The following is a 24,472-nucleotide window of genomic DNA, read 5'->3' as shown; positions in this document are numbered from 1 at the left end:
CCCTCCACCCAAGTTCTGACAGCTGAGAAGTTAATAGTTTGCCTTCTCATGTAATCCATATTGTTAAATTTGTTAAATCGTCTTAATCCATCATGGAATAAGAGAGAAGACACATAAAAAATATATGAGGTGATTATAAGAATAATTCATGGATAATTTGAAAACAATCTAACATTCACATTAGGTAACAGGAAGATATTAAACTCATGTCACACATTAGAAGAGGTATGTATGTAGAGATCATTCTGAGAAAAATTGGCCTAAAGAACATGAAAATGTCACCAACAGTTAATAAAGGGAAAACCCAACAATAACAAAAAATTCTCTTTTTAAATAGATTGTCTCTAACCGGAACATATTTAAATGTTTTACTAGGAAAGATACATATAAAAATGATTTCATATTGTGATATTATATGCTGAAAGTACTGCAAGGATATATGATTAATTTACAACAAAAACTTAATGGTTAAATTTGTAACTCTTAAACATTGTCTATATGTGTTGTAAAAAGACATTTTAATGAGCATTAAAACAATCTTGAAAGTAAAGAGGAGCAATAACATGTCTAACCTTTGATCATTATGCGAACACAGCAGTCCAAATGAAGAGCTAAGCTGACTGGGGTATGGAGCTAGTAGAAATATTAAAATGAAACCTTAATTTAGAAAATTCCATTTTATCAATCCTCAGATAAAAAACTGTGAATAAATTATGGCATTTTGGCAAAATACCCTACAATACTGCTAGGGGAGGAAGCAAGGTGAAAACACCCAGGGAAAAAAATTAATATATGACAGAGGGGTGAGTTTTAAGGTAGGGACAGAAGACTTGCACAACAAACAGCCCCATAGCATCTTACCAGACAGCTGATCTCTCCCACAACAGCAGCACCCCAAATGGATTTTTATAAATATCTATTTTTCTCGATAAAATTGTTGGATTCCTAGAGAAAACAAAGCCCTTTATCCAAAGTTAGTGTTAATTCTTTTTTTTTTTTTCCTTTCATTTCTTAAACCTGCTGCCCTTCAAATGTTAGTTAACATGAAGGCCATCTGGCTACTTCCAAGTATCTATAGTTTGCTGCTCTGAGATGGACTTTTTTTTCTTTTCTTTTCTTTTTTTTTTTTTTTTGGTATCAATAAAGCCCAGACATTCCTGGTCAGTGATGCCTTTATTATTCCTGCTTCCTTTGTACTCAGTCACTTCACTGGGTTTAAGGCATGCTTTGTGTATTTAGTTTGCAAAAATAAAACTTTTAGTACAAATTTATTTTTTATACAAATTTTTATGGCACAAGCAGCAAATGTGCTGTTTTAAGAAAATATATAAATATCTTTTCCTTCTGTACAAATATCTCCAGTATGCCCTACCCCATTTATAATTTTTATCTGTACATGGTCTGCCTCACCCTTCTCGAAGAGCTCCCCCCCCCCTCCAGATCCCAACCGCATTCGTGTTTACACTTCCGTGTGGGAGGCAGTCAGAGGAGGAGGGCCCCTCCTCAGGAGGAGTCCGTACAGGGAGAGGGCGGCGGTGGGTAGAGGTGATGAGGGTAGCTCCTCTCTGTGTATGGAGAAGGCGGGCAGCTTTCATAGTTCTCTTCTGCCGACAAGTACTGGCTTCGGGGCGTGGGAGGCGGAGGCACAGGCTCTGAGTCATAGTTCAAGTCACTAGTGTAGCCCTTGGCTGTGGCCACTGAGGTCATTATTCTCCGGCTGGGAGCGTAGTCACTGTCACAAACATCTGTGCTGCAGGGTGTGGTGGGCGGTGCAAAGTGCCGGTAACTGTGCGGCCTGTAGCTGGCAGAGGGAGAAAACCAGGAGAGGCTGAGTCAGGGTTATGGAGAGGTGGTTTTCTCTATCAGAATACAGAGGTATTAAACGCAAACCTCACCTGCAAGACAATAAGCTACCACAATTTAAGGCTGCACCAACCAAGAGGCAGTTTTCAATGGCAGATTGGAGGAGGAAGATAGCATGTGTTTCATATTTGTAGACAAAATGTCATTAGAGGCAATTAAAAGTGGACAGAATGGGAATGCAGAGGTGAACCCATTCTAGCCTCTGGGTGTGCGCTTGTATCTTTAAGTTACCCTGTATCATAGAATAAAAATGAACTATTCAAAGTTGTATTTAATGGTAATCTTTGGAAAATCTCTCAGTTATACATTTTGGATTTAGTCTATATAGTGGACCTCACCAATTTCTGCCTCTCCATGATCTGTGAGAGGAATGGGTCTTTATTATCTTACATTACTCAAACATGTTAGCATTCTCTCAATACTCCTTAAATGATCTATGATTTACCTGATGAATAATTTAATGATGTCTGAAGACTTCACTGTCTCTTTACAACTCAAATACTGTACAAGCCAGGCTGAATTTTGGTAGACAGCCTAAGGAGCTTATCTATCCCATTATTATTACTATCAGCAAAGGGAAATTGCTGTGGTTGGGGGAAGAAGTGTTGATTCCCTGTATGTAGACAAGCATGTTGTCATAAGAGTGGCTCTAACTGAACATCAAAATGATAAATTCTAGGTATCCATACAGGACCAGTGAATTTTCTAATATGTATTTCAGAGTCCTAATTTATTTTTTACACTTTTTAAGCTACCTTTTCAAGTAATCTATAGCTGTTAAGTCAAGTTTGTAGCGTGGCTAACTAAAGAAAAAGGCACTGGAAAGAGAGAAATGTACTAGTGAAAATAAGAGCCGACAAATTGCTGGCTTTTCTATCATTTCTACTTCTATCTGTAACTTCTTATACCATTCATAGTCTAAGTATAGTAAAGCTGATCTTATTTCATATTTACCTCAATCAAGATTTATTTATATGCTTTCCCATCAGACAAAATGACTGCAAGAGTAGGGCAAGAGCAAGTGTAAAACTGAAGTAACGATTTATAAAATACCTAGCGATACAGAGTGCCAGATAACACCTCAGGATAAAAGCCATGTGAGGCCAAGCCCTCAGTGGTATGAAAAGAAATGGCTGCAAAAGACCAAAAGTTACATGACCTGCCAAGCAGGTTCTCAAGCATTTTACCACCAGTACTGACATGATGTCATAGTATTTTTTAGGTCTTATCTTTCTGTCCAATCAGGTGGCGAGCCTTGGAGAAATTTCTTGGCTCTACATTTAAAAGGCCCAAATTCCATTTTCATGGGAGAAAAAAAAAAAAGAGGAGAGAACGACAGGAAATAGAATTAACAAAATTCTTTTAAGTTCCACAAACTTTAAGTTAGACAAAAATTTCAACAAATGATAAAAAGTTTCACTCTGAAGAAATAAACTGGGCTTAATTTGAGATGTGGGAAATGGTTAAATAAGAATTGTTTTTGATGCAATTATGTTTACTTGAACCAAACAGTGTTTTATTCAATTTAAGGAAATTAATTTTTTAAAAGTAAAATTTTAGGTCTTTCCTTTTTCCAATTTGCAGGTTTCTGCCTTTCTATTTGGCTTTTTAGAACAAACCTGTGGTAGGGAAAGCAACATTTACAATAAAACATAAAAACAATCAGTTCAGAGCCAAGCCTATCTTATCCATAAACTGAAATGAGAATTGTGAATGAGATACTATAAACAATTTCCACTTGCTTTCTACACATCTATAAGGTTATATATCAGGGCAATCTGACTGGAATGCTAGAAAACACCTGATCTCGAAGATAACAGGCACTTGAGGGATGCCAATAAACACTGGGCACTAAGTGAAGAGAGAGTGTAAGTTTTTGACTTTCTGCTGGCCTCTCAAATAAGACGAAAGACGACACACTAGGACTTAACTTGCTCATCCCTATGCTCTACAGCCTCACGAAGCAGCACAAAGGCATAATCCCCCCATTTCTGGCTTACAAACACATTTCAGTTATTTTAGTGAGTCATGATTTATTCCATGCAACTATATGAGAAACTTTTCATTCCAGATTGTAATAACATATGTAAGCAAGAGGTGAACTTAAGCTTCTCTCAACTTTTCTCAAATTCTGTTCCCTTAATACTCCTGCTGTTTTAGAGTTCTCGTAACACTCCCAACCTTAGTTTTATCCCAATATTCCACTGAAGACTATCAATCAAACCTAACCTCAGCAGTAACTTATTTTGCAATCAAGTCACTTTGGGGGGTAACTTCCTTAGAATACTGCCAAAGCCTGGGGGCTCTACCTTAATACTTTAAAAGACAGCATTTTTGACTCTCTTTAAAAAATGTATAGTGCCCTGAAGACCCGAACAGACATTTCTCCAAAGAGGAAATGCAGATGGCCAACAGGCACATGAAAAGATGCTTGATATTGCTATCATCAGCAAAATGCAAATCATAACCACAATGAGGTATCACTTCACACCTGTCAGAAGGGCTATCATCAAAAAGAACAAAAATAACAAATGTTGGCAGGATGTAGAGAAAAGGGAACCCTTGTATACTGTTAGTGGGAATGCAAATTGATGCAGCCACTGTGGAAAACAGTATGCAGGTTTCTCAAAAAACTAAAATAGAACTATCATATGACCCAGCAATTCCACTCCTGGGTATATATCTGAAAAAATGGAAACACTAATTCGAAAAGATATGTGCACCCCAATGTTCCCAGCAGCATTATTACAATTGCCAAGATATGGAAGCAACCTAAGTGTCCATCAACACATGAATGGATAAAGAAGATGTGGTACACACACACACACACACACACACACACAACGGAATACTATTCAGCCATAAAAAAGAAAGAAATTTTGCCATTTGCAATAACATGGATGGACTTGGAGGGTATTGAGCTAAGTGAAATAAGTCAGAGAAAGACAAATACTGTATGATATCAATTATATGTGGAATTTAAAAAATACAACAAACTAGTGAATATAACAAAAAAGAAGCAGGCCCACAGATACAGAGAACAAACTAGTGGTTACTACTGGGGAGAGAGAAGTGGGGAGGGGCAATTTAGGGGCAGGGGAATAAGAGGCATAATCTTTTAGGTATAAAATAAGCTACAAGGATATATTGTACAACACAGGGAATAGCCAATATTTTATAATAACTATAAATGGAGTATAACCCCTAAAAATTGTGAATCACTATACTGTACACCTGTAACTTATATAGTATTGTACATCAACTATACTTCAATTTTAAAAAAGTATAATGCCCTGAAAGAAAAGGATTTGTGGTAGGGGCAATATCAGCATTACCAAGACAAGATGCCTGTTCTCTCTTGGTGACCATCATCTACTCATTCAGGGCTACAGCAAACTCACAACTAGAACACTTGCTTCTAATAAATACTGCGATTTATGCTGGAGGAGGATGTATATTACCTGTAGGACCTATGAGTGGAAGGACTGTTTGAAGAATAACCAAATTCCATAGTGTAATGTGATCGCTCTGTGGCCGGGGATGGCGGAGGGTTCAAAATCTAAAAGGAAAAATAATCAAATTATTGAAATAAGAATAGCCTATTCCAGACAGAGACTATTAGCCTTTTTTCAACTTCTTTTCCTTCATCTCTGTTCATATTCCTTTCCATTACACTAGTAGCACAATCCTGTTTCAAAGAATTGACCTAAAATAGTACTTCAGGACTGTGGCTCTCCACCCCCCAAGACACAATTTCATTACGGCTGAATAGCACCAGGTGATGAGAAGGAAATCTGTAATCTACAAGTCACTGGTTTAAGTGTAGCACAACTGGGTTCTGAGTTTTTAAAATTATAAATGTTTAGAGAAAAATTACTGACTTAGGAGAAATACCAGGTGTGCTTCTTCTCTTGGGAGGTCATGGAATGAAGGTCCTTAGCCTCTCAGGAGGTACTATTCAATAGTTCTACTTTTACCCAGTATATGAAATTAATGTCAGTGTTTTCAAATATGCTGGTTGCTACACAGTAAACTTAAAGAAAGATTTCTAAGTGCTCACGTGGTGGTAATTCCTTTGAGCCTTATATACCTAAATTCTATACTAAAAAACTTTTTATATTACCATCACTGAGTACCCACATTTAAATAAATTAAAAATCTAAGATCCTGTTTATCTTAGTATTCAAAGTGAACAAAGGAAAACAGACTGCTTACTGCAGGGAAGTAAGTGCCTTTGGTGCTTGAAGAACTACTCGACGATGCTCCTGTGACATGAGCTCGGTCATAAGGGGGTCCACTGCTTCCCCCCATGATACTGAGGGAGCTTATCATTGATTTACCTCGAGACATTCCTAAAATGAAGGAGGATAATACTGAAGTTGAATAAGATGTATAAAAATGCATGAAATAATTTTATTCAGTACTAGAATTACAAATACCAATAGTCAAATAGTTTGGCTTTAAAACAATTTATGCCCTCTTTTCCCAATAATAATTGAAAACACTTAATGGAAAAGAGAAACAAATGTTCCCTAGAAGTGGACACTTCCATTGAGAGCTGGCCTAGAACAAGGCCATGAATAGCTCCCAGCCCTTCCTCTTCCCCAGAATGGAAGCAGAGCTCTTCAAACTGAGAGGTTTTCAACCTCTTAGAGGATCTAAGAAAGAAAGAACTGTGGAGAGTGGAGGCTGCAAAGCAGAGCAGACTAAGTAATAGATCTCAAAAGAAAACTAAACCCATTTTTAAGGGCATAAATTCACTGCATGGAAGATTATTGCTTTATCTACTGGATGCAAATGTTGTTGGAATCACAACTACAATGCTAAAGAAGAAATTCCATTTTTTCAAAGTGACTTCCCAGATTCCACTAACAAAGTTAGGTATGGTAACAAGGAATCATTAACAGTGTTAAAAATCACATGTTTCCTTAGAATTAACATCCAGAATAAGTTCTTATTTTCACAGGGCTCTTGGCCTGGTATCTCTTTCTCCATATTTATTACAAGAAAGGTTTCTTTTCACTGAGGGTACCAAAATGCATTGAAAAGAAAGCTGGGGCTTCCCTGGTGGTGCAGTGATTGAGAATCCGCCTGCCAATGCAGGGGACACGGGTTCGAGCCCTGGCCCGGGAGGATCCCACATGCCACGGAGCAGATAGGCCTATGCGCCACAGCTACTGAGCCTGTGCTCTGGAGTCCGCGAGCCACAACTACTGAAGCCCGCGCGCCTAGAGCCCGTGCTCCACAGCGGGAGAGGCCACCGCAATGAGAAGCCCGCGCGCAGCAACGAAGAGTGGCCCCTGCTCGCCGCAACTAGAGAAAGCCCACTCGCAGCAACAAAGACACAACGAAGCCAAAAATAAATAAATTTATTAAAAAAAAAAAAAAAAAAAGAAAAGCAAGCTGTATGCCCCTAGAGCAATATGGTCTCTCCCACGTATAGAACATCTGGCAACTTGGCTATGTTTGAACAAACCCTACTCCCACTGTCATCACCTAAGTTAGGAGAAAACATAAGACGATATATACCTCCCTGCTCTCACTCAGGTATTTCTAAATCTCTGTTTGCTGAAAAGGAATCTTCATCCATTTTTTGGCCTCCTTTAATTCCTGGGCTCAGTAGTACTGAGGTCTCTTGGTAGTGAACCTCAAGAATTGTGGTTTATGACTCTTTTCACCAAATGACCAGTTGATTCATTTTCAGTAGAGCACATCCAGAAACGCAGTATATGCAGTAAATGTATTATATATAAATGCTTGTATGTACATATATTTGCTTTATATCCTTTGGCAATTTCTACCAAACCATACCTAAGGACTTCTGTGTAAAGAGAAGGTGCTAAAAGTAAAAGAGAACATTTGTTCTTATAATTGTTTAAACCCAAAGCAGTCTACGTTGAAATAGACTGTAGGCAGTATTCTGTTTCCATAATGGAAACGTGGCAATCTTGCCAGGACCCAAGACTTGATTCTCAATGGATCAGTCTCAGCTCACCTGGAAGAGATCCTGACAAAGAGCTTGGGTGTGGCACATAACCAAGGGGCACAGAAGCTGGTCCATGAACTACATAGTCATTAGTCATGGTTTCCCCATCGCCCTTCATACGTGGACACAACATCCTCTGGCAAATAAAGTATATGGTTCCAGACACAAAAATGGTAACAATTACTCCAATAACTGAACCAACTGTATTGGTGGCCTGTGGTGCTGGCTCCTCAGTTGGATCTAAAATGGGAACGCAGTACAGTTATATAATGGAAAAACAACTGTAGGTTCAAAATAGTAATTAAAAAGAGGGCTTACAAGCAGAATGTGAGGCTAATGAAGACAACTCATAAACACTTTTCTCTTTTATGAATACATATCCATCATGCCCCATGGATATATACATAAACGTCATTGTTAGGAATCAAAACGAATTATCCTTAAGTGAAAACAGACATAGAACAATACATTGGGAAGTATAATTGTAAATCAGTAACAAAAATGTTAATTATAGATTTAAACATCATTAAGAAGCTTAAAACCACATATATAGATAAAATCTATCCTACTTCATTCTGTATATCATAAAAATCAATAAGGTTACTTTGGAATTTCAGAGAAAATTTTAGGGTCAGAAGGGATGGACCTGGAAAAGTCATCAAATGTTTTACCTGGAATGGTAAAGAAGCCAAAATCAGCTCTGAGCTTGATTTTAGGTCTGAAAAGTGACATTTAGGCCTGGTGAAGAGAAAGTAGAAGCTACAGATGAGCGTTAGCTCTCAGGCCCAATATACTGCTGCCTTAAGGGTGAGTCTAGTTGCCTGAGGGCAAGGAATATAAGGTCTCTGATACTTGAGTACCTGAGGACTCAGAAAGAAAAGCCAGAGCATGAGATGCCCATGGCATCTATCTTCATGGAATCCCTGAGCTATCTGAGGCTTTAGAAGCAGAGGGCATCAATATTAGAGGTAGAGGGAAACAGCAAAAGGGCTCATCAGATTCAGAGCATTACTCTTCTATTCAGAAGGAAAATCTTTCCATTCTGAATAGTCAGACTATATTTCACAATTGCAGATCCTTTAAAAACCTCCCTTCTGCTTCATCTTGCCTCAAAAGCGCCCATCCACACAGCTAACTCACCCTATGATTAAATCCAAGAAATGAGAGAAAACAACATCACTAAGTTACATAATATGTAGGGACTGTCAGTCCCATATTACCACCTATGGACTCGGAGGCACAGACTCCTTAGTCCTTGTGAGCAACAGACCATCTTTCTCATTCTTTTTCAGCGCACTGGCATTCCTCTCTAACGCCAACCTTCAAGAAAGAACATTTACACTCACCATCTCCAATTCTTAGTCTCTGGGTCACATCTTAACTCACTGAAATTAGACTTCTGTCCTCATCACCACAATGAAACTAGTCTGCAAAGGTCAAAGTTCTCCTATTTGCCATAGTCAATAAACTCTTCTTCTGACATTTCTATGCATTCGATATTGCTGACTCCTGTTTTCTTCTCAAAAATGCCTGATCCTCCCAAGGTACCACTCTCTCAGTTTTACCATCTGATTATTTGTTCTGTTTCCTCTTGTTGGCTTCATTCTCTTCTGTCTGCCTCAAGTGCAGGTGCTTCCCAGAGTTCTGTCTACCACCTGCTATTTTCCTCCGCTGCTTACTCTCCCTAGGAGATTTCGTCTACTGCCTCAGCTGTAATTAACATTAATAAACTAAAAAGCCCATCTCTCTCTCTTGAGCTTCAATGCTACATAATCCAAACTGAACTCGTAGTCACCATCATTTGTCAATGTTTCCTAGATTCCAGGGGTAAGGTAGATCATAAATAAATGATGGCACCTGTAGCAAATTAAAGGAATTTAAATTAAATTTAAAACAAAAATAAACTAATTAAAAATCTACATCAGCTAAACATGACTTCCACAGTCAAGATACAAAACGATACTTGGGTTCTTAGTCTCTGCCATATATTCTAGTTTATGACTCCAGTCACTCAATGAGGTAGCCTGTGAGTCAACCTAGACTTATCAACTCTAAGTGGTTACCAAACCCTTTTTATTCTATTTCTGGAATAACTTTGAAACCTATCCCCTCCCTCCTTTCCACCACCACTGCTCCCCTTGATTTAGACCTCCACCGTCTTCTGCTGGAACTACAATAGCCTCCAAAGCATTTTAAAATTATAGGCTGCAAGTCATTAGATGGTAAAAACAACTTAGTGGGTTGAAACCAGCATTTTGAAACAGAAAACTTCAGAATGCGTTCCACACAATATAGGTAAATATTGTTGTATGACACTTTCATTTGTGTGTACTCACATCTTTGTATTCTTCTTGATGTGGTCAAAAAATTTTCAAATCTAAAACCAATCTAAAAAATTTCCCTGCCATAATCTTATCACCTCCAATGCATCTGCTTTACAGCTTTCACAATTATGTAGCCATGCCAGTCCTTCACTTAAGTTTTTCAATGGCTCACCATTATTCTGGAATACTGTCTAGACTCTTTAGAGGAAAAGCAAAATCCTTCGTGATCTCACCTTTACATATGCTATCTCCAGCTGACACCCCTCAAGACAGGAGCCTGTATTTTGGCAGTCCAGTTTACATGTAACTTCTCAAAGGTGCTTGTTTCACTCTGGTTTTGAGCAGGACAGGACAGTCCCTCTGCCTGGAATGCAATCTCTCCACTTATCCGCATAAGTAACACTATTCACTGACCAACACCCACCAACCTTATGCACCATTTTTCTAAGACGTTTTCCCTGATGAACCCCATCTTCATTCCTAAAGATATGACTACTCTCTTCTTTGTGCTAATCCTTGTATAGAGTTCTATTATAGCACATTTAATATCACTTATCACACTCCTTTATCAAGTATCTACTATGAGCCAAACTGTATGTTTTATATACATTAAATCATTTAATTTTCTCACAACAGCCACGCTAAATATTATCTTCATTTTAAAGATGGAGAAACTGAGGCCTAACAAGAGCAAATAAATGCTGGTAAGCGGTGAAGTTGGAATTCAAATCCATCTCTGCCTGGCTTTAAAATCCCTCTTATTACTACTACCTCCAACCACAGAGGACTTTGAGAACCTTGGTACAGGTACCATGCATCCTCAGCACACAGTAGGTATTCAGCACATGCTTGCTGAATAAATGAATAGTTTCCAAAAATTTTAGTGAGTCTCCCATTTGAATTTTGTAAAAATACCAGCTTAAAGTCTTTGTTAAGATTAAAGAGCTTTAAAATGAGTTCTGTCTAAACTCCACAAAACCAGGGTAGGTAGACCTGGCTTGTGTTGAATTCCATTCAGAACTGTTTGTCAATTTGGGATATATTTTATGTTAGGACATTAGTCAATAGTTATGAACCCTGAAGAAATACAGGTTATTTAGCCTAAGGTCTCTAGACCTAGGGGTGTATGGTGGCTCAAGTATCCTCAGGCTGCATTTTAAGGAAGCTCTTAAAGTCACTGAGAGACTGGTAGAAGATTACCCAGAAAAAAAAAGGGAGATTTTAAACAAAGGGACCAATGTTCAGAAACTCTTAAGTTTAGACCACTGATTGATTTCTACATATCTAAACTGAGAATTTCCTAACTTTAGTTTTGGCAAAACAATATTCTTTTCTGATGCTTTACTAAATGTTTCTGTGAAGATTTTTGTACATAAGAAAACTACTGCCTTTAAGAAATTATTAAATATAAAATGTAAGAAATCCCTGGTACAAATAACTAACTTAATAACTTGTTTCTTAATAAGGAAGTACTGGTTGTTAAGTGAACCTCACACATAAAGAAAAGTACTTGAAAAATTCTCCCTTAAGAGTAATAAACAAGGTTTTAGTCATACTTACAACAATCCAGTTCATCTGATTTGTCGCTGCAATCTAAATTATGATCACATTTCTTGTGTTTTCCAATGCACTGACCATTGGCGCAGCGGAATTGATCAATTAAACAAAGCACTGAGGAAAAAAATGCAAATAGTTTTCTTATTTTTGCTACCATGTAAAGGTAAACTCTGGCAAAAGTCAAAAAGTGCTTTCTGGGTGCAAATGAAAAACAAATTAGACTTTTAGAGAAAACTTACAAATTATTCTCTGGGGATTTCAACTGGTCGAGAGAAAAGAGAAGACAAAGGAATCCAGCACAAAATTTCCTATTTTGTCCGTTACTAAATTTCATCTTTCACTAATAATTCTGTCAAGAATTAAAGAATTCTACATGCATTTCTGGACACTAAAAATTTCCAGAGAATTTGTTTTTATCGTGGTTGTTTTTTACTGTGTTAAAGGTTAGCAGATAAAAGAAGAAAATATGAAATTATTTTATGTTGTAATAAATAAATCCACTAACTGAGCGCTCACTGGAAACAAGGACTAGTTTTACATACTGAAGGTCTAATGTTTTGGCCTCATTTCTCAACTTGCAAAGCTTATTAACGTGTATAAACCTTACGCATGTTAAGTGAATTAAAACAATTTAGAACATGCTACTATGTTTAGAAATAATAAAGTCAAATACACTTGAAAAACCCCAAATCTACCACTGAATGAGCCAAAGCAATACTCTGAATTTCAAACAACTTAATTGAAAAAGGACTCCATAACCAGGCCTAGGGATTTCGGATACCTTCACAGCTCTTCTCATCTGACTTATCCTGGCAGTTGGCATCTCCATTGCATCTCAGGGCACCATCAATACACTGCCCACTGGCACACTGGAACTGGGACTCTGAGCACACAGGACAATTGAGCTCATCACTGTGATCTTCACACTCAGTAAACCCATCGCACCGCCAAGCCACAGGGATACAGTCAATTTCTCCCGTGAAACAAGTAAACTGCTGAGGAGAACATGTTGGGGGTTCTTCAAATGAACAAGGGGGAGGGGAGTGACAAAAACACAATCATTGTCACACAGAGGTACAAACATTTACCCCTGAGTGAAGCCCATTTAATAATTAGCATGTACAAAACACTTTATAATAGATAAAATGTGTAAAGTGTCTCACCGAATCAGAGAAGAAATATAATTCTGACAGTACTTCATTTAGACTCACTAACTTGCAAAACTATTAAGGCAGAAGTTTTCTCATATACTATAATTCAAGTAGGATTACTGTATTTGCAATCCGTTATAATCTCACACATAACCCTAGGAATCATCACTATAATCATCGACCTCCAAATATTTTAAAGTTACCTTAGAATTCATTACTTTTCTAGCCCTGAGGTTCTCAAATAATGGTCCACAAACCCCTGGGGGTTCCTAACCTGCGACCTCTTTCAGGGAATTGACAAAAACTATTTTATAATAATATTAACATGTCACTTGCACTGGTGCCACAAAAGAAATGGTGGGTAAAACTCTTGGCACCTTAGCAGATTCAAGGCAATGGCACCAAACTGTACTAGTAGTCAATGCATTCTACATAGTCACATACATACGGGGTGGGGGGCATTGGGGAAGCCAGTTTCATTTAAGAATGTTCTTGATGAATCAATAAAAATATTAATTACATTAAAATCAATTCTTTGAGTACATGTCTCCTCAATACTGTCTGACAAAATGGGAAGCATGTATAAAGCTCGCGTTGCATACCTCAGCATGATGGTTTCTTAAGGGAAAGCATTCTGAGCTATAAACGCAACCTAAAATGGGACACCCTTCTGATGTGAAAGAACAACTGACAGATAAACTATCGATATTTGCACTTGGGTATTTGGCAGGAAGTTTTTAAAAAATGAACCAGTGAGTCAATTATTTCAAGGAAAACAATAGCAAATCATAACACTGTACTTCTGTGGCAAATTATAACACTGGAACTTTCAATCAGAAATTATAATTTTGGAAGACCTATATCCAAAACTGTAAACTTGACAGACTCCTAGTACTTAAATATTTTTATGATGAGATTGGTGGTAATATTAATGTTATTTTTTTCGATACTGTATAATGAAACGCATCAAAATCTGAAGATCTGGGAATTTCTGAATGGAATTCTAATATTTCCAAATGACCAAGGCATAAGGTTACAAAATACTGCATGGGTAAAATATCCATTCTGAGCACAAGATAAATTAACAGATTTCAACATAAGAGACTATGAAAAGTGAACTGATATGGTTTCAAATTCCACATTACAACTAAACCTATAGAAAACAACCACTTGTCAAGATTTGGTGTAGAATTCAAGATAAATGTACATAATTATTTGAAAAGGCTATGTTACAGTCCTCCATTTTCCTCATATCTGTATGAGGCCAAATTTCTTCATGTAGTTCAACAAAACTACATACTACAACAGACTGAATGCAGAAGTAGACATGAGAATCTAGCCCAACATTAAAGAGATTTACAAAAATGTAAAAATAATGCCATATTTCTCACTAAAATTATTTTGCTTTAGAAAATACAGTTAATTTTCTTAACAGTTTTAACTTGAGAACATGTAAAGGTTTATTATTGCTATTTTTTAACAAATATTTTTTAAAGTTCTTGGTTTCAAATCCTACTAAGGTAAATACAGATAAATATAACCTATGCAAACAAAAGCTCTCCTCATCAGTTCTTTAAAATGTAAAAATATGCTGAGACCAGTTTGAGAACTGTCATTCAATCTGAATTTCTTTGTTTTGCAAATGAAGAAACTGAGGTTCAGAGAGGCTAAGTGATCACCAAGGTCAAAGAGCTTCCTATGAACAAGAGTGATTAAAAAAAAAAAGAGGACTAGAAGGGCAGTCTCCTTACTTTTAGCCCATTGCCTTTACTACTGTATCACAGGCCCACTGACTCCTTTTAAAAACTTGTCTGTTAGTAAATTCTCTAGAGAACACAACTTTATTATATGACTATGGATCAGAAAACCTTTTATCCTTAAAATAGAGAATATTGGATAGAGAATAGAGATTACAAGTGAACACTTTACATGGAGAATTTGAGGGATTTTTTTAGAGGAAATTTGAGCCTATTATGTATAGAGCACTGAAACAGATCACATGGAGAATAAAAACACATAAAATATGGTCCATGTCCTTAAAGAGCTTTTAATTTGGTTGGGGCTAGGAACACACTAATGAATATAAAACAAATGATTATGTAACTCCGAGCTGCATGGTGCTAACAAGTGCTACAATTCAGAAAAAGGGACAACAGTAACAGCTAGTGAGGGTTTCAAAGACCATGAGGAAGACTCATCAGCTGCACCTTGAAAATGAGAGATTGAGAATGCGCAGGCAAGAAGAAAAATACATCCCTGAAATACCACAAGAAAATCCGCAGAAGCAAAACAAAACAGAACATGTCACAGTGATGTCAAACTCCAAACAGCCACACAGAAATAAAGTGAGCAGATTGGGCAGAAATACAAATGAGATGGGTTGGTAAAATAGGCTGAAATGAAAACACATCTTGAAGGTCAAGCAGAGGAATTAGGATTCTGTATTTCATTTACCTCCATTGTAAAATCAATGTTAAGTCACAAGAAAAATCTTGTATAAAAACATCCACTGCAGTTTCACTCTTAGTAACAAAAACTGAAAACAATTAAAATGTCCCTCAACACAAGAATAATAAACTGTGGCTTATTTATACAATGAAACATACTACGTAGCAATAAAAAGATAAAAATGACTGATGCACTCCACTATAAGGATGAATCTCAAAAATATTATATTAAGCAAGAGAATCCAGACATAGAGTACGTACGTCATGATTCCTTATATAAAGTTCAAGAACAGGCAAAGCTAAACTATGAGGATGAAAATCAAAAAAGTGGTTACTTCTGGAAGAGAACTGGCTGCTAGGACACACGGAACTTTTCTTAATGAAAACACCGTATGTCTAGATTTGGGTGTTGGTAACACCATTGTACACATTTGTTAAAAACTATGCATTTAATAAAACTATGCATTTAATATATACATTAAAAACAATCACTAAATGTGAAGGAAAAAAACACTGGTCTTTTACAGGACATTTTCTAAATGAAAGGTGATATCTTTGATTCAGTTTTACCTACGTTATCATTACATAAAGGCATATTTTTCTAGGATTTGCCTTATTAGAGCAATAATCTGGCACCCTGACATGGAAACACTTGTTTTTGTTTTTTTTTTAATTGTGGTAAAATATATGTAACAAGTTTACCACTTTAGCCATTTTAAAATATACAGTTCAGTGGCATTAAATATATTCACATTGTTGTGTAATGCCTGCTATTTTGGGGAGAGATACTTCAAGTACCAGAGCTTAACTTTTACTATGCACATATCTGATCTCCCCGACTAAACTGTATGCTCTGTGTCAAAGATCTGCAAATCTTCTGCAGTCCAAACAGAGTGCCTCATAGCTGCTACTCAATACATGTTACTTATTTTTTAAAAAAAACTTAAAGGAAAGTTAGAAGAATAAAATATTCTTATAATACCATCTTATCAATAATTTTTATATTTTGAGTGTAAGCCCTTTCAATCTTTGTTCACAGAAATACGTTTTTTACGTAATTCTCATCATAGTAGAAAACGCAATTTTAATATTTTTTTTCCACTTGCCCCAAATTTTGGCTACATTTTTACATCAGCTTATGCTCATAATGTTTAACAGCTATATAAACTCAGTTATTTTACTAACTTTCCTATCATTAGAAATTGTTTTTAAATTTCTGTCACTGTAGAGAATAGTCTTTTTCCTTCAGTTGAATTAACTTAGAATCATCCCCGAGAGGAGAATTTCTGAATTAAGGGAATAAATATTATAATGGCATTTGAAGCTACCATACTTTGCTTTAACAAAGGAATATACCAATCTGTTATGGTCCCGTGAGTGACTGAACCAATTTCACTACAACATTATTACTACTCAGTGATATCTTTAAAAAAATTTTTTTTTTTTTTTTGGCTAGGTAAGTAAGAGAAACAACAGGGAACTGCTGACAGAACTGAACAAAAGAGTATTATTTTCACTGGTCACACTCCCAGCAATGACATATAAACTGACAGAATCTAGGATTCAGTGGATGGAGACTATAGGAGGTAGAATTAATTCACCTTGTTACCCTTTGGGGTGGGAAAAGCTACTTTTTTATTAGGAAATAGACTCATTCACAGTTATGAGTTTCCCCTTTTGCCTTAGTCCCAGGGTTAGGTTACACCTATCACTTGTCATGATGAATTCACTCTTAGAATAATCCAAAAGCCTAGTATAGTGCAGAAAATGAAATATAAGTGAGCAATCAAGTTAGGAGAAAGCAATTTCACTGTCAAATCAAAGAATGCTAGACTAAGTTTTGGAACATGATTGGCATTTAGACTTTCAGAAAAAAATAATAACATATTTACCTCCACATAGTAGCTCATCTTGAAGCAGAACCAAGTGCATGGGGCAGGAGCACCTTGTAGTACCATCTCCCTTTACAAGACAAATATGTGAACAGCCACCATTATCCTGAGTACAAGGGTGTTGTCCTGCAAAGAGAAGAGAGAAGAGAGAAGAAAAGAGAAGAAGAGCAGAGAAGAGAAGAGAAAAAAGAAAGGAAAGAAAAAGAAAGAACGGAAAAAGAAAAGGAAGGGAGGGAGGAAGAAGGAAGAACAGCCCAGCCAAAATCAATTATTTTTGAGTTACCAACAAAACCAAATGTAAAATCCCTTTGAATTTTATTTCCACACAATATAATTTCTCACCCCATCCCGACACAATCTACAAGGAGGACAACAATTTAAAACACAAAATACTTATAGCTAACCACTGTCTTTACATATTTATACATAAAATATTTTACAGTATTTAAAGTAAGGTAACGGTACAGCTCATGTTAATTTTTGTGACTAAGAAAAGCTGATTATTCAAACTAAAAAAATTGCTAGGGAGAATGCTGAAACTTGGATTTTATTCTCTTTAAAATATAAAAACTCTTCTAAAGATTTTTAACTCTGAAATTCTACCTTTCTGAGAGATAAGATGATTTCACTCAAAAAGTATACTCCAATGAGGAACCTGCTGAAAATTAGAGTTGTTAGAAGAAAAAACAAGTTCACGTGAATCTAACCACCCAGAGACAATCAAAATTATTTGCTTGGTCAACTGCAAAAGAACTTGCAATGTTACAAATGTTTAATTTCCTCATATTTGGGTTAAATTAAATAAATACACTGTCAGGCACATTTCAAAGTCTGTCTCATAAGTTGTATTTAATGAAATCATTGTTTTGACTTTTCTACTTAGCTCGTGTCAAAAGCAACTTGACAGCTGTCATCCCAGTAGCCACCCATTTATTATGTGACTCTTTTCTCAGTAACACATCAATCCTGCTTCAGTGTGTGTTGATGAGACTGAGGGAGCCAGCTCTGTACAAATGAGCAGATGTGTGATACTACACATATGTGTAGTATCACACAAAGCAGACACCCCAGTCCTTGTATTAAGATGTACAACCTATACAGCACTTTCTCAACCTTTTAATTCATGACACTTTTCATAAACAGCAATCCCATTTTCTTTAACGTTATTAGAAATTTGAAAAAAAAAGTTTTTCTAAATATAAAACCATATTTAAATGTTAAATTTTAAAGATATTCCCCCTGAAATTCTGAAAACCTTCACTGAGATTTTTCTGCAATAAAATGTTCGTATCAACTGAATAAATAACTTAGCCATTATATCATCTCTACCTTATTTCTGTTAAATATTCAGCATGAATTATATGTCATAACATAGGATGACAACAATTCTAACTTTCTAAATCTCAAATACCTCCTAACTTAACTTCTAAGTTCATGAACACTGACAAGACAATGAAGACTTGAACAAGCTACGGTGCTCTCATTCCTCTTCCCTCCTTTCATACTCCAATTCATTTCTGAAGCATTGTGCCAAGAAGTTAAGGAGTTTCAATACTTCTCTCATTAGTCCTCCATTTAACATTTGCATTCCTGATATACTGTATAAGACCTGTAGTAGTGATTGCTAGGAAGGCACATTTGATGACAGACACATATTAACAAGAGTTAATAGTATTACATAAACACACGTTAACTAGGCCAAGATGACTAGTCATTTTCAAAAGTTTTCAGTAAGATAAAAAAATAATTTATGGCCACTTTTCTAAACTAGAATTGAAAAACTTATCCAAGAGGGGAAAAAACAAGCTCTTATTAAACACAGTCTTCACTAAGTTTACACACTAATTTTTAGTTTGTTTTGCTTTTGCTTAAGAATAGGTTTATTTCCATGATAAGTCATCATTATATAAATGTAACTTTTGCTTTTGTTGAAACCATGGGGATGTACATGGAACAAAAGAAATATATGCTGTATACCAATATTCTTAAAAGGGCTGAAGGAGAGAAAGAAAAAACATGACAAGCAGAGTCCTTGCTATACCTGGGGAAATTTTTGAAAATGAGCAATACCATTCCTTTCCCCCACTCCTGTTTCATGAGGAAAAGGTATTTCATATGAAAAAGCTCCCAGGTGAATATAAGGCTTTAAAAACATGAAGAGTTAAAAAAAAAAAAAAAGGCAAAACTAAAAGTGTATGAAAATCTTAAAGATAAAGAAATAAGAAGACACAAAACAACATCTTAATTTTATATCATTTCTTACAACAAACATGAATCTTGCGATTAGCAGTACACCACCAACACTTACTATATTCCTGAAGATTCAGCTCCTTTACAGCATGAATGTCACTAAGCTGGGCAATTCGAGCCTGGACTTTGGTTCTACCCTCTCGACCTGTCATGTCAATTTTTTCAATCATCTGCTGCTGCTTATCAATCCAATAGAGCCAGTTTTCAAACACAGTTAGTCCCACAGGCTGCAGAATGTTGGAGTCTTCTAATACTATCCGGTTGGCACCTTGGAAAGGAGAACATTCAACAGAAATGATGCATGTGGGTCAAGTCATACATTCAACAGCTATTTACTGAAAACCAGTTAGATTTTTAAAGTACTGAAAAGGAAAATATGATAAGCTCTCTACCAGAAAACTTAAAAATCATTCTGAGAAGAAAAGATATATACATACCAGAAAACAGGTTAACAGACTAGACATCCAAGTGCAATCAAGAGCAAATAAGCGTCCAATACAGAGTAGATACTAAGTTCATAGAGATGTAGAAAAGAACTTGAGTCCCTTTCAAAAATTTTTTAAAGCACAGTCCATCTTTCAAATTAAGTCTTATCAAACTCTCTAACATGTATAACACACAAAAACAGTACTTCTCTGGATGAAGCAGTGGTGGTGGGCCGAGAGCTCTGTGTTCTCGGCTTCTCCCACCTGCCGAGCACACCCAAGGCGTCTGTGAAGAACACCACCCTCCCCCACCGGGCCACTCAGAACACAGGAAAAAGGACTCAAAGGTTACCTGGTTCAAGCTTCACCTCAAAATAAGATTTCTACAACACCCCAGACACAGAGCCATCCAGACTCTGAAGAGGCAGTCTATTCTACTGCTGAATTAGGATAAAGTTCTTTCACATAGTGTGCTGAAATCTGTGCCCCACTGCCCACCCCCATAGCTTCTCCCTCATTCAGAAAGAATAAAATACATTAATTCCTTCTCTCTTCCTCCTAATCATCCTTCAAATATCTATAGAACTTTTCCCTGGTCCTAAGTGTTTGATCAAAGAAAGACATTAGCTTAATACTTTGGAAATATCAGGGAAAGTTCCAGGAAAGAGGCAAGCATAAAGCTAAGTTTTAATAAATGGAGAAAAGTGGGGAGGTATTACAGATGAGAAGGCACCACCTAAGTCAACATTCAGATTCATGGTGGGTTAAACACAGTCTACTTAAGCTCCCTCCTAAAAATCTACTAAAACGATGGTAAAAAATGAAGGCATAAACCCATAAGGACAAATGGGACAGAAGAGTGGAAAAGCGATATAAAATTTACAAGTTGGAGAACAGACAGACAACAGATCAAGAATTTTAGCCTCCTATGAATCTCGTTTCAAGAAGCTAATAGAGGATGTGATCTATCACGAAAAAGGAATTAACGAAAGAAACGGAATCTGGGAAACAGCAGGTTCAGCACCAAGGAGACTGGCAAGTACATTCCCAGGATAACGGTGAAAGAAAGTTGGCCTAGAAAGCAAGCAAATCCAGACTGGAGCAAGATGACAAAGAAATTCAGGAGGTACGTCTTCAGTTAAAAAGAAAAAAAGATGGATTGCTTGATGCATCTGCATATACTGAAACAATATTTACATTAGATAAGATTAATTTCAGAGAGAAAAAAAGCTACAGAAGGAAATGTAGCTGATGGTAATATTTTCATAGCCATAAATAACAAATAATTATGAACTTAAAAATTATGATATAACTAAGCTGGGAGGATGGGAGGAGAGTTCATATAGGTATGTTAGGGATATATGGTTTAAGACAGCAAAATCATTATCTTCCATTAAAAGAAGTCAAATTGTGGTATCTAAAAATTAAAAATCATGAAGCAGCAGTTTTAAACAAGTTATTTTAAACTATCAGAGATGCCTCTGAGAGTAGGAACTGAGAGGAGGAAGGAGTAGAGCAGTAGACTTGGTTTTTGTAGGCCAATTAGAACCATTTGATTTCTATATCTACATGTATTACTTTGATGAAAATTAAAATTAAATTTAAAACTGTAACACTAAGAGTGATTAAAAAAAGATTAGTTGGTGGTATTGGAAGGATGGCCTCAATTGGACAACTGGGGAAAATAAGAGGTCAACAGTGTTGCTGGAGGCCCAGATCTACTGATTTACTCTGATGGCAGTTATAAAACTCTGGAATCAGCAATGAAAAGACATATTTATTCAACAATCTAAGCATATACTAAATGCAGTCCAGTATAAAAGCTCTGTAGGAGGCTAAAAATACTAAGTAGAAAGATATCCCATGAAAAAAGTATATGATTATCTGTGAATATATAAGGAAGGGGGGAAAAAAAACCTACCATTATACTAATCTTTTTCACAAAACGTAAAAAAAGGAAACATTTCTTTTTATGAGGCCAATGTAACCTTGATAGCAAGATGCCAACAAGTACATTATAAGAAAGGAAAATTATGGGGTAATCTTTCCCATGAACACAGATGTAAAAATCTTAAACAAAACATGAGCAAATCAAATCCAGCAATATGTAAAAGGGATAATGTATCATACCAAGTTTGATTTATTCTAGCAAACTAAGAACAGAAGAGAATTTCCTTAATCTGCTTTTTAAAAGTTATCTACAGAAAAACCTTAGCAAACATAAAACCTAATCAAGAAGTATTGAATGCTTCCCCCAAATAATGAAAAGCAAAAACAAAATGAAACAAAAAAAATCTAAGGATTCTATTATTTTATTCAATATTGTACTGGGGGGTCCCAGTCAGTGTAATAAGGCAACAAAGAAAAAGGACTGGAAAAGAAAAAATAAAACTCTCCTCATTTGTAGACAAATGATTCTGTAACATAGAAAATTCTAATTTAGCAAGGTCCCTGGGAACAAGCACAATGTACCAGACTGGGGAAGAAGGGAAAAACTGTATTTCTATATTCCAGCCACAACCAGAAAATGAAATATTAAATATTCAGACTACTCTTTACCACTAGCATTCAAAAGCATTAAATACCAAGGAATAATTCCAATGAAAGACAGGCAAGACCTCTACACAGAAAACTACAAAACACTGAGGGAAATTAAAGTTCTAAATAAATGAGGGATATACCATGTTCATGGTTTAGAATCTAGACTAATATTATAAAGATAACAATTCTCCCTAAATTAATCTATAAATTCAAAGCAAACCAGACAGAATTCTAGTAGGTTTTTGCTTTTTGGTGGAAACTCAGAGGCTGATTCTAAAATGTATATGGAAATGCAAAGTGTCAACAATAGCCACGGTAATCTTGAAGAAATACTAAAGATGTACACTGCCAGATAAATTTGTTATAAAGTTTTAATAATTAAGACAATATATTATGTAAGACAAAATGACCAAGGGAAGATTAGAGTCCAGGCACAAAGTTACACTAATATAATCACTTCATTTATAACAAAGGTGACAGGAGAGAACAGTGGGGAAAGGATGGTCTTCTCAAAAGAAACAGTGTTGAATCAAATAGTAATGTGGAAAATAAAATAAAACTTAACCCCTGTCTACACCATACACAAAAATAAATTCCAAATTGATTAGAGATCTAAAATAAGAAAAGTTAAACAAAAACATTTTAGGAAAAAACACAAGAAAATATCTTTGTGACTATGCAGAAGTCAAAGACTTCTTAAATATAACATAAAAGGCACTAATCATAAAGGGAAAAATTAATAAACTTTACTACAATAAAAATAACTTCTTTTTCATCTAAAGACACCACTGGGAGAGTGTAAAGGTAAATCACAAACTGAAAGATTTATGTAATACATATCTTTCTCTATAGAGGAAAGTATGAAGGCATACCAAAAATTATTAAAGAAGACTTTTAAATGGAAGGATACCTCACAGTCATGAATGAAAAGACTGAATTCCTTAAACATAACAACTCTCCTCCAATATGTATGTAACTTGATAATGGATTAACATCCTGAATAAAGAATTACTAGAAATCAGTAATAGAAAAATGGGCAAAAACTACGAATTGTAATTCACAGATGAAACATGAATGACCAATAAATTAACCTCAAATTCAAATAGAGAAATGCATATTTTATTAATAATGAGATATACCTTTAAAACTATTGGATTGGTAAAAACTCAGAAGTCTAAAAGTACCAAGTACTGGAGGAGAAACTCATATACTTCTGGTGGGGATTCTAAACTGATATAATCACTTTGGAGAGCAATCTGAATAGACATATTCAAGTTGAATATATACATACCGCATTACATAGCAATCCCACTACTAAGTTTAGGCCACAGAGAAATACTCAAATATGTACATAAGAATATACACTGCAGCACTGCTTTTAATGGCAAAAAATTGGAAATAGCAGTTTAGATAGCAGAATAGAGAAACTGTAGGATGATCATACAATGAAATACTATTTAGCATTGAAAATAACTGACATAGATTTGTGGATCAAGAGGGATCATCTCAAAACCATGATATATCTGAAAAAAGCAAGTGACAAAAGAATACATGAGACTATTTATACTAATTTTAAAAAGTGAAAAAAAGCTTAAATGTATGTGTGAGTGTACATGGTAGAAAATACACACACAGAGAGAGAGAGAGAGAGAGAGAGAGAGAGAGAGAGAGAGAGAGAGAGAGAAAGCAAAACATGCATGGCAGAGAAACACATCAAAAGTTACCTCTGAGGAAAGAGGGAGGAAAACAGAATTGGGGAGGGATACACAAGGGCTTCAAATTCTCCCTAATATTTTTTTTTTTCATGAGAGAGAAGGAGGAAGAGAGGTTCAAAAGCAAATATGGCCAAACACTAAGATTTTTTTTTAACATCTTTATTAGAGTATAATTGCTTTACAATGGTGTGTTAGTTTCTGCTTTATACCAAAATGAATCAGTTATACATATACCTATGTCCCCATATCTCTTCCCTCTTGCATCTCCCTCCCTCGCATCCTCCCTATCCCACCCCTCTAGGTGGTCACAAAGCACTGAGC

The 24,472-nt window shown here is 35.9% G+C and overlaps 1 protein-coding gene across 1 annotated transcript in view; it reads right to left on the bottom strand.

Annotated features, from left to right (window-relative positions):
- Positions 1 to 496: 496 nt before the first annotated feature.
- LRP6 (LDL receptor related protein 6) overlaps positions 497 to 24,472 on the bottom strand; it is a 184,908-nt gene continuing 160,932 nt past the window's right edge. The window contains exons 16-23 of the mRNA XM_061205368.1: positions 19,529 to 19,738; positions 17,221 to 17,346; positions 12,512 to 12,748; positions 11,734 to 11,844; positions 7,859 to 8,089; positions 6,079 to 6,215; positions 5,325 to 5,422; positions 497 to 1,801 (exon numbers count right to left, since the gene is read on the bottom strand). Coding sequence (XP_061061351.1) covers positions 1,504 to 1,801; positions 5,325 to 5,422; positions 6,079 to 6,215; positions 7,859 to 8,089; positions 11,734 to 11,844; positions 12,512 to 12,748; positions 17,221 to 17,346; positions 19,529 to 19,738 — 1,448 coding nt within the window. The 3' untranslated portion in view covers positions 497 to 1,503. The remainder of the gene's footprint in view (positions 1,802 to 5,324; positions 5,423 to 6,078; positions 6,216 to 7,858; positions 8,090 to 11,733; positions 11,845 to 12,511; positions 12,749 to 17,220; positions 17,347 to 19,528; positions 19,739 to 24,472) is intronic.

Source organism: Eubalaena glacialis, chromosome 11 (assembly GCF_028564815.1).
Source record: "Eubalaena glacialis isolate mEubGla1 chromosome 11, mEubGla1.1.hap2.+ XY, whole genome shotgun sequence".
Lineage (NCBI taxonomy): Eukaryota > Metazoa > Chordata > Mammalia > Artiodactyla > Balaenidae > Eubalaena > Eubalaena glacialis.
Note: the sequence above shows the minus strand (reverse complement) of the source record. Positions and strands in the feature narration are given on the sequence as shown.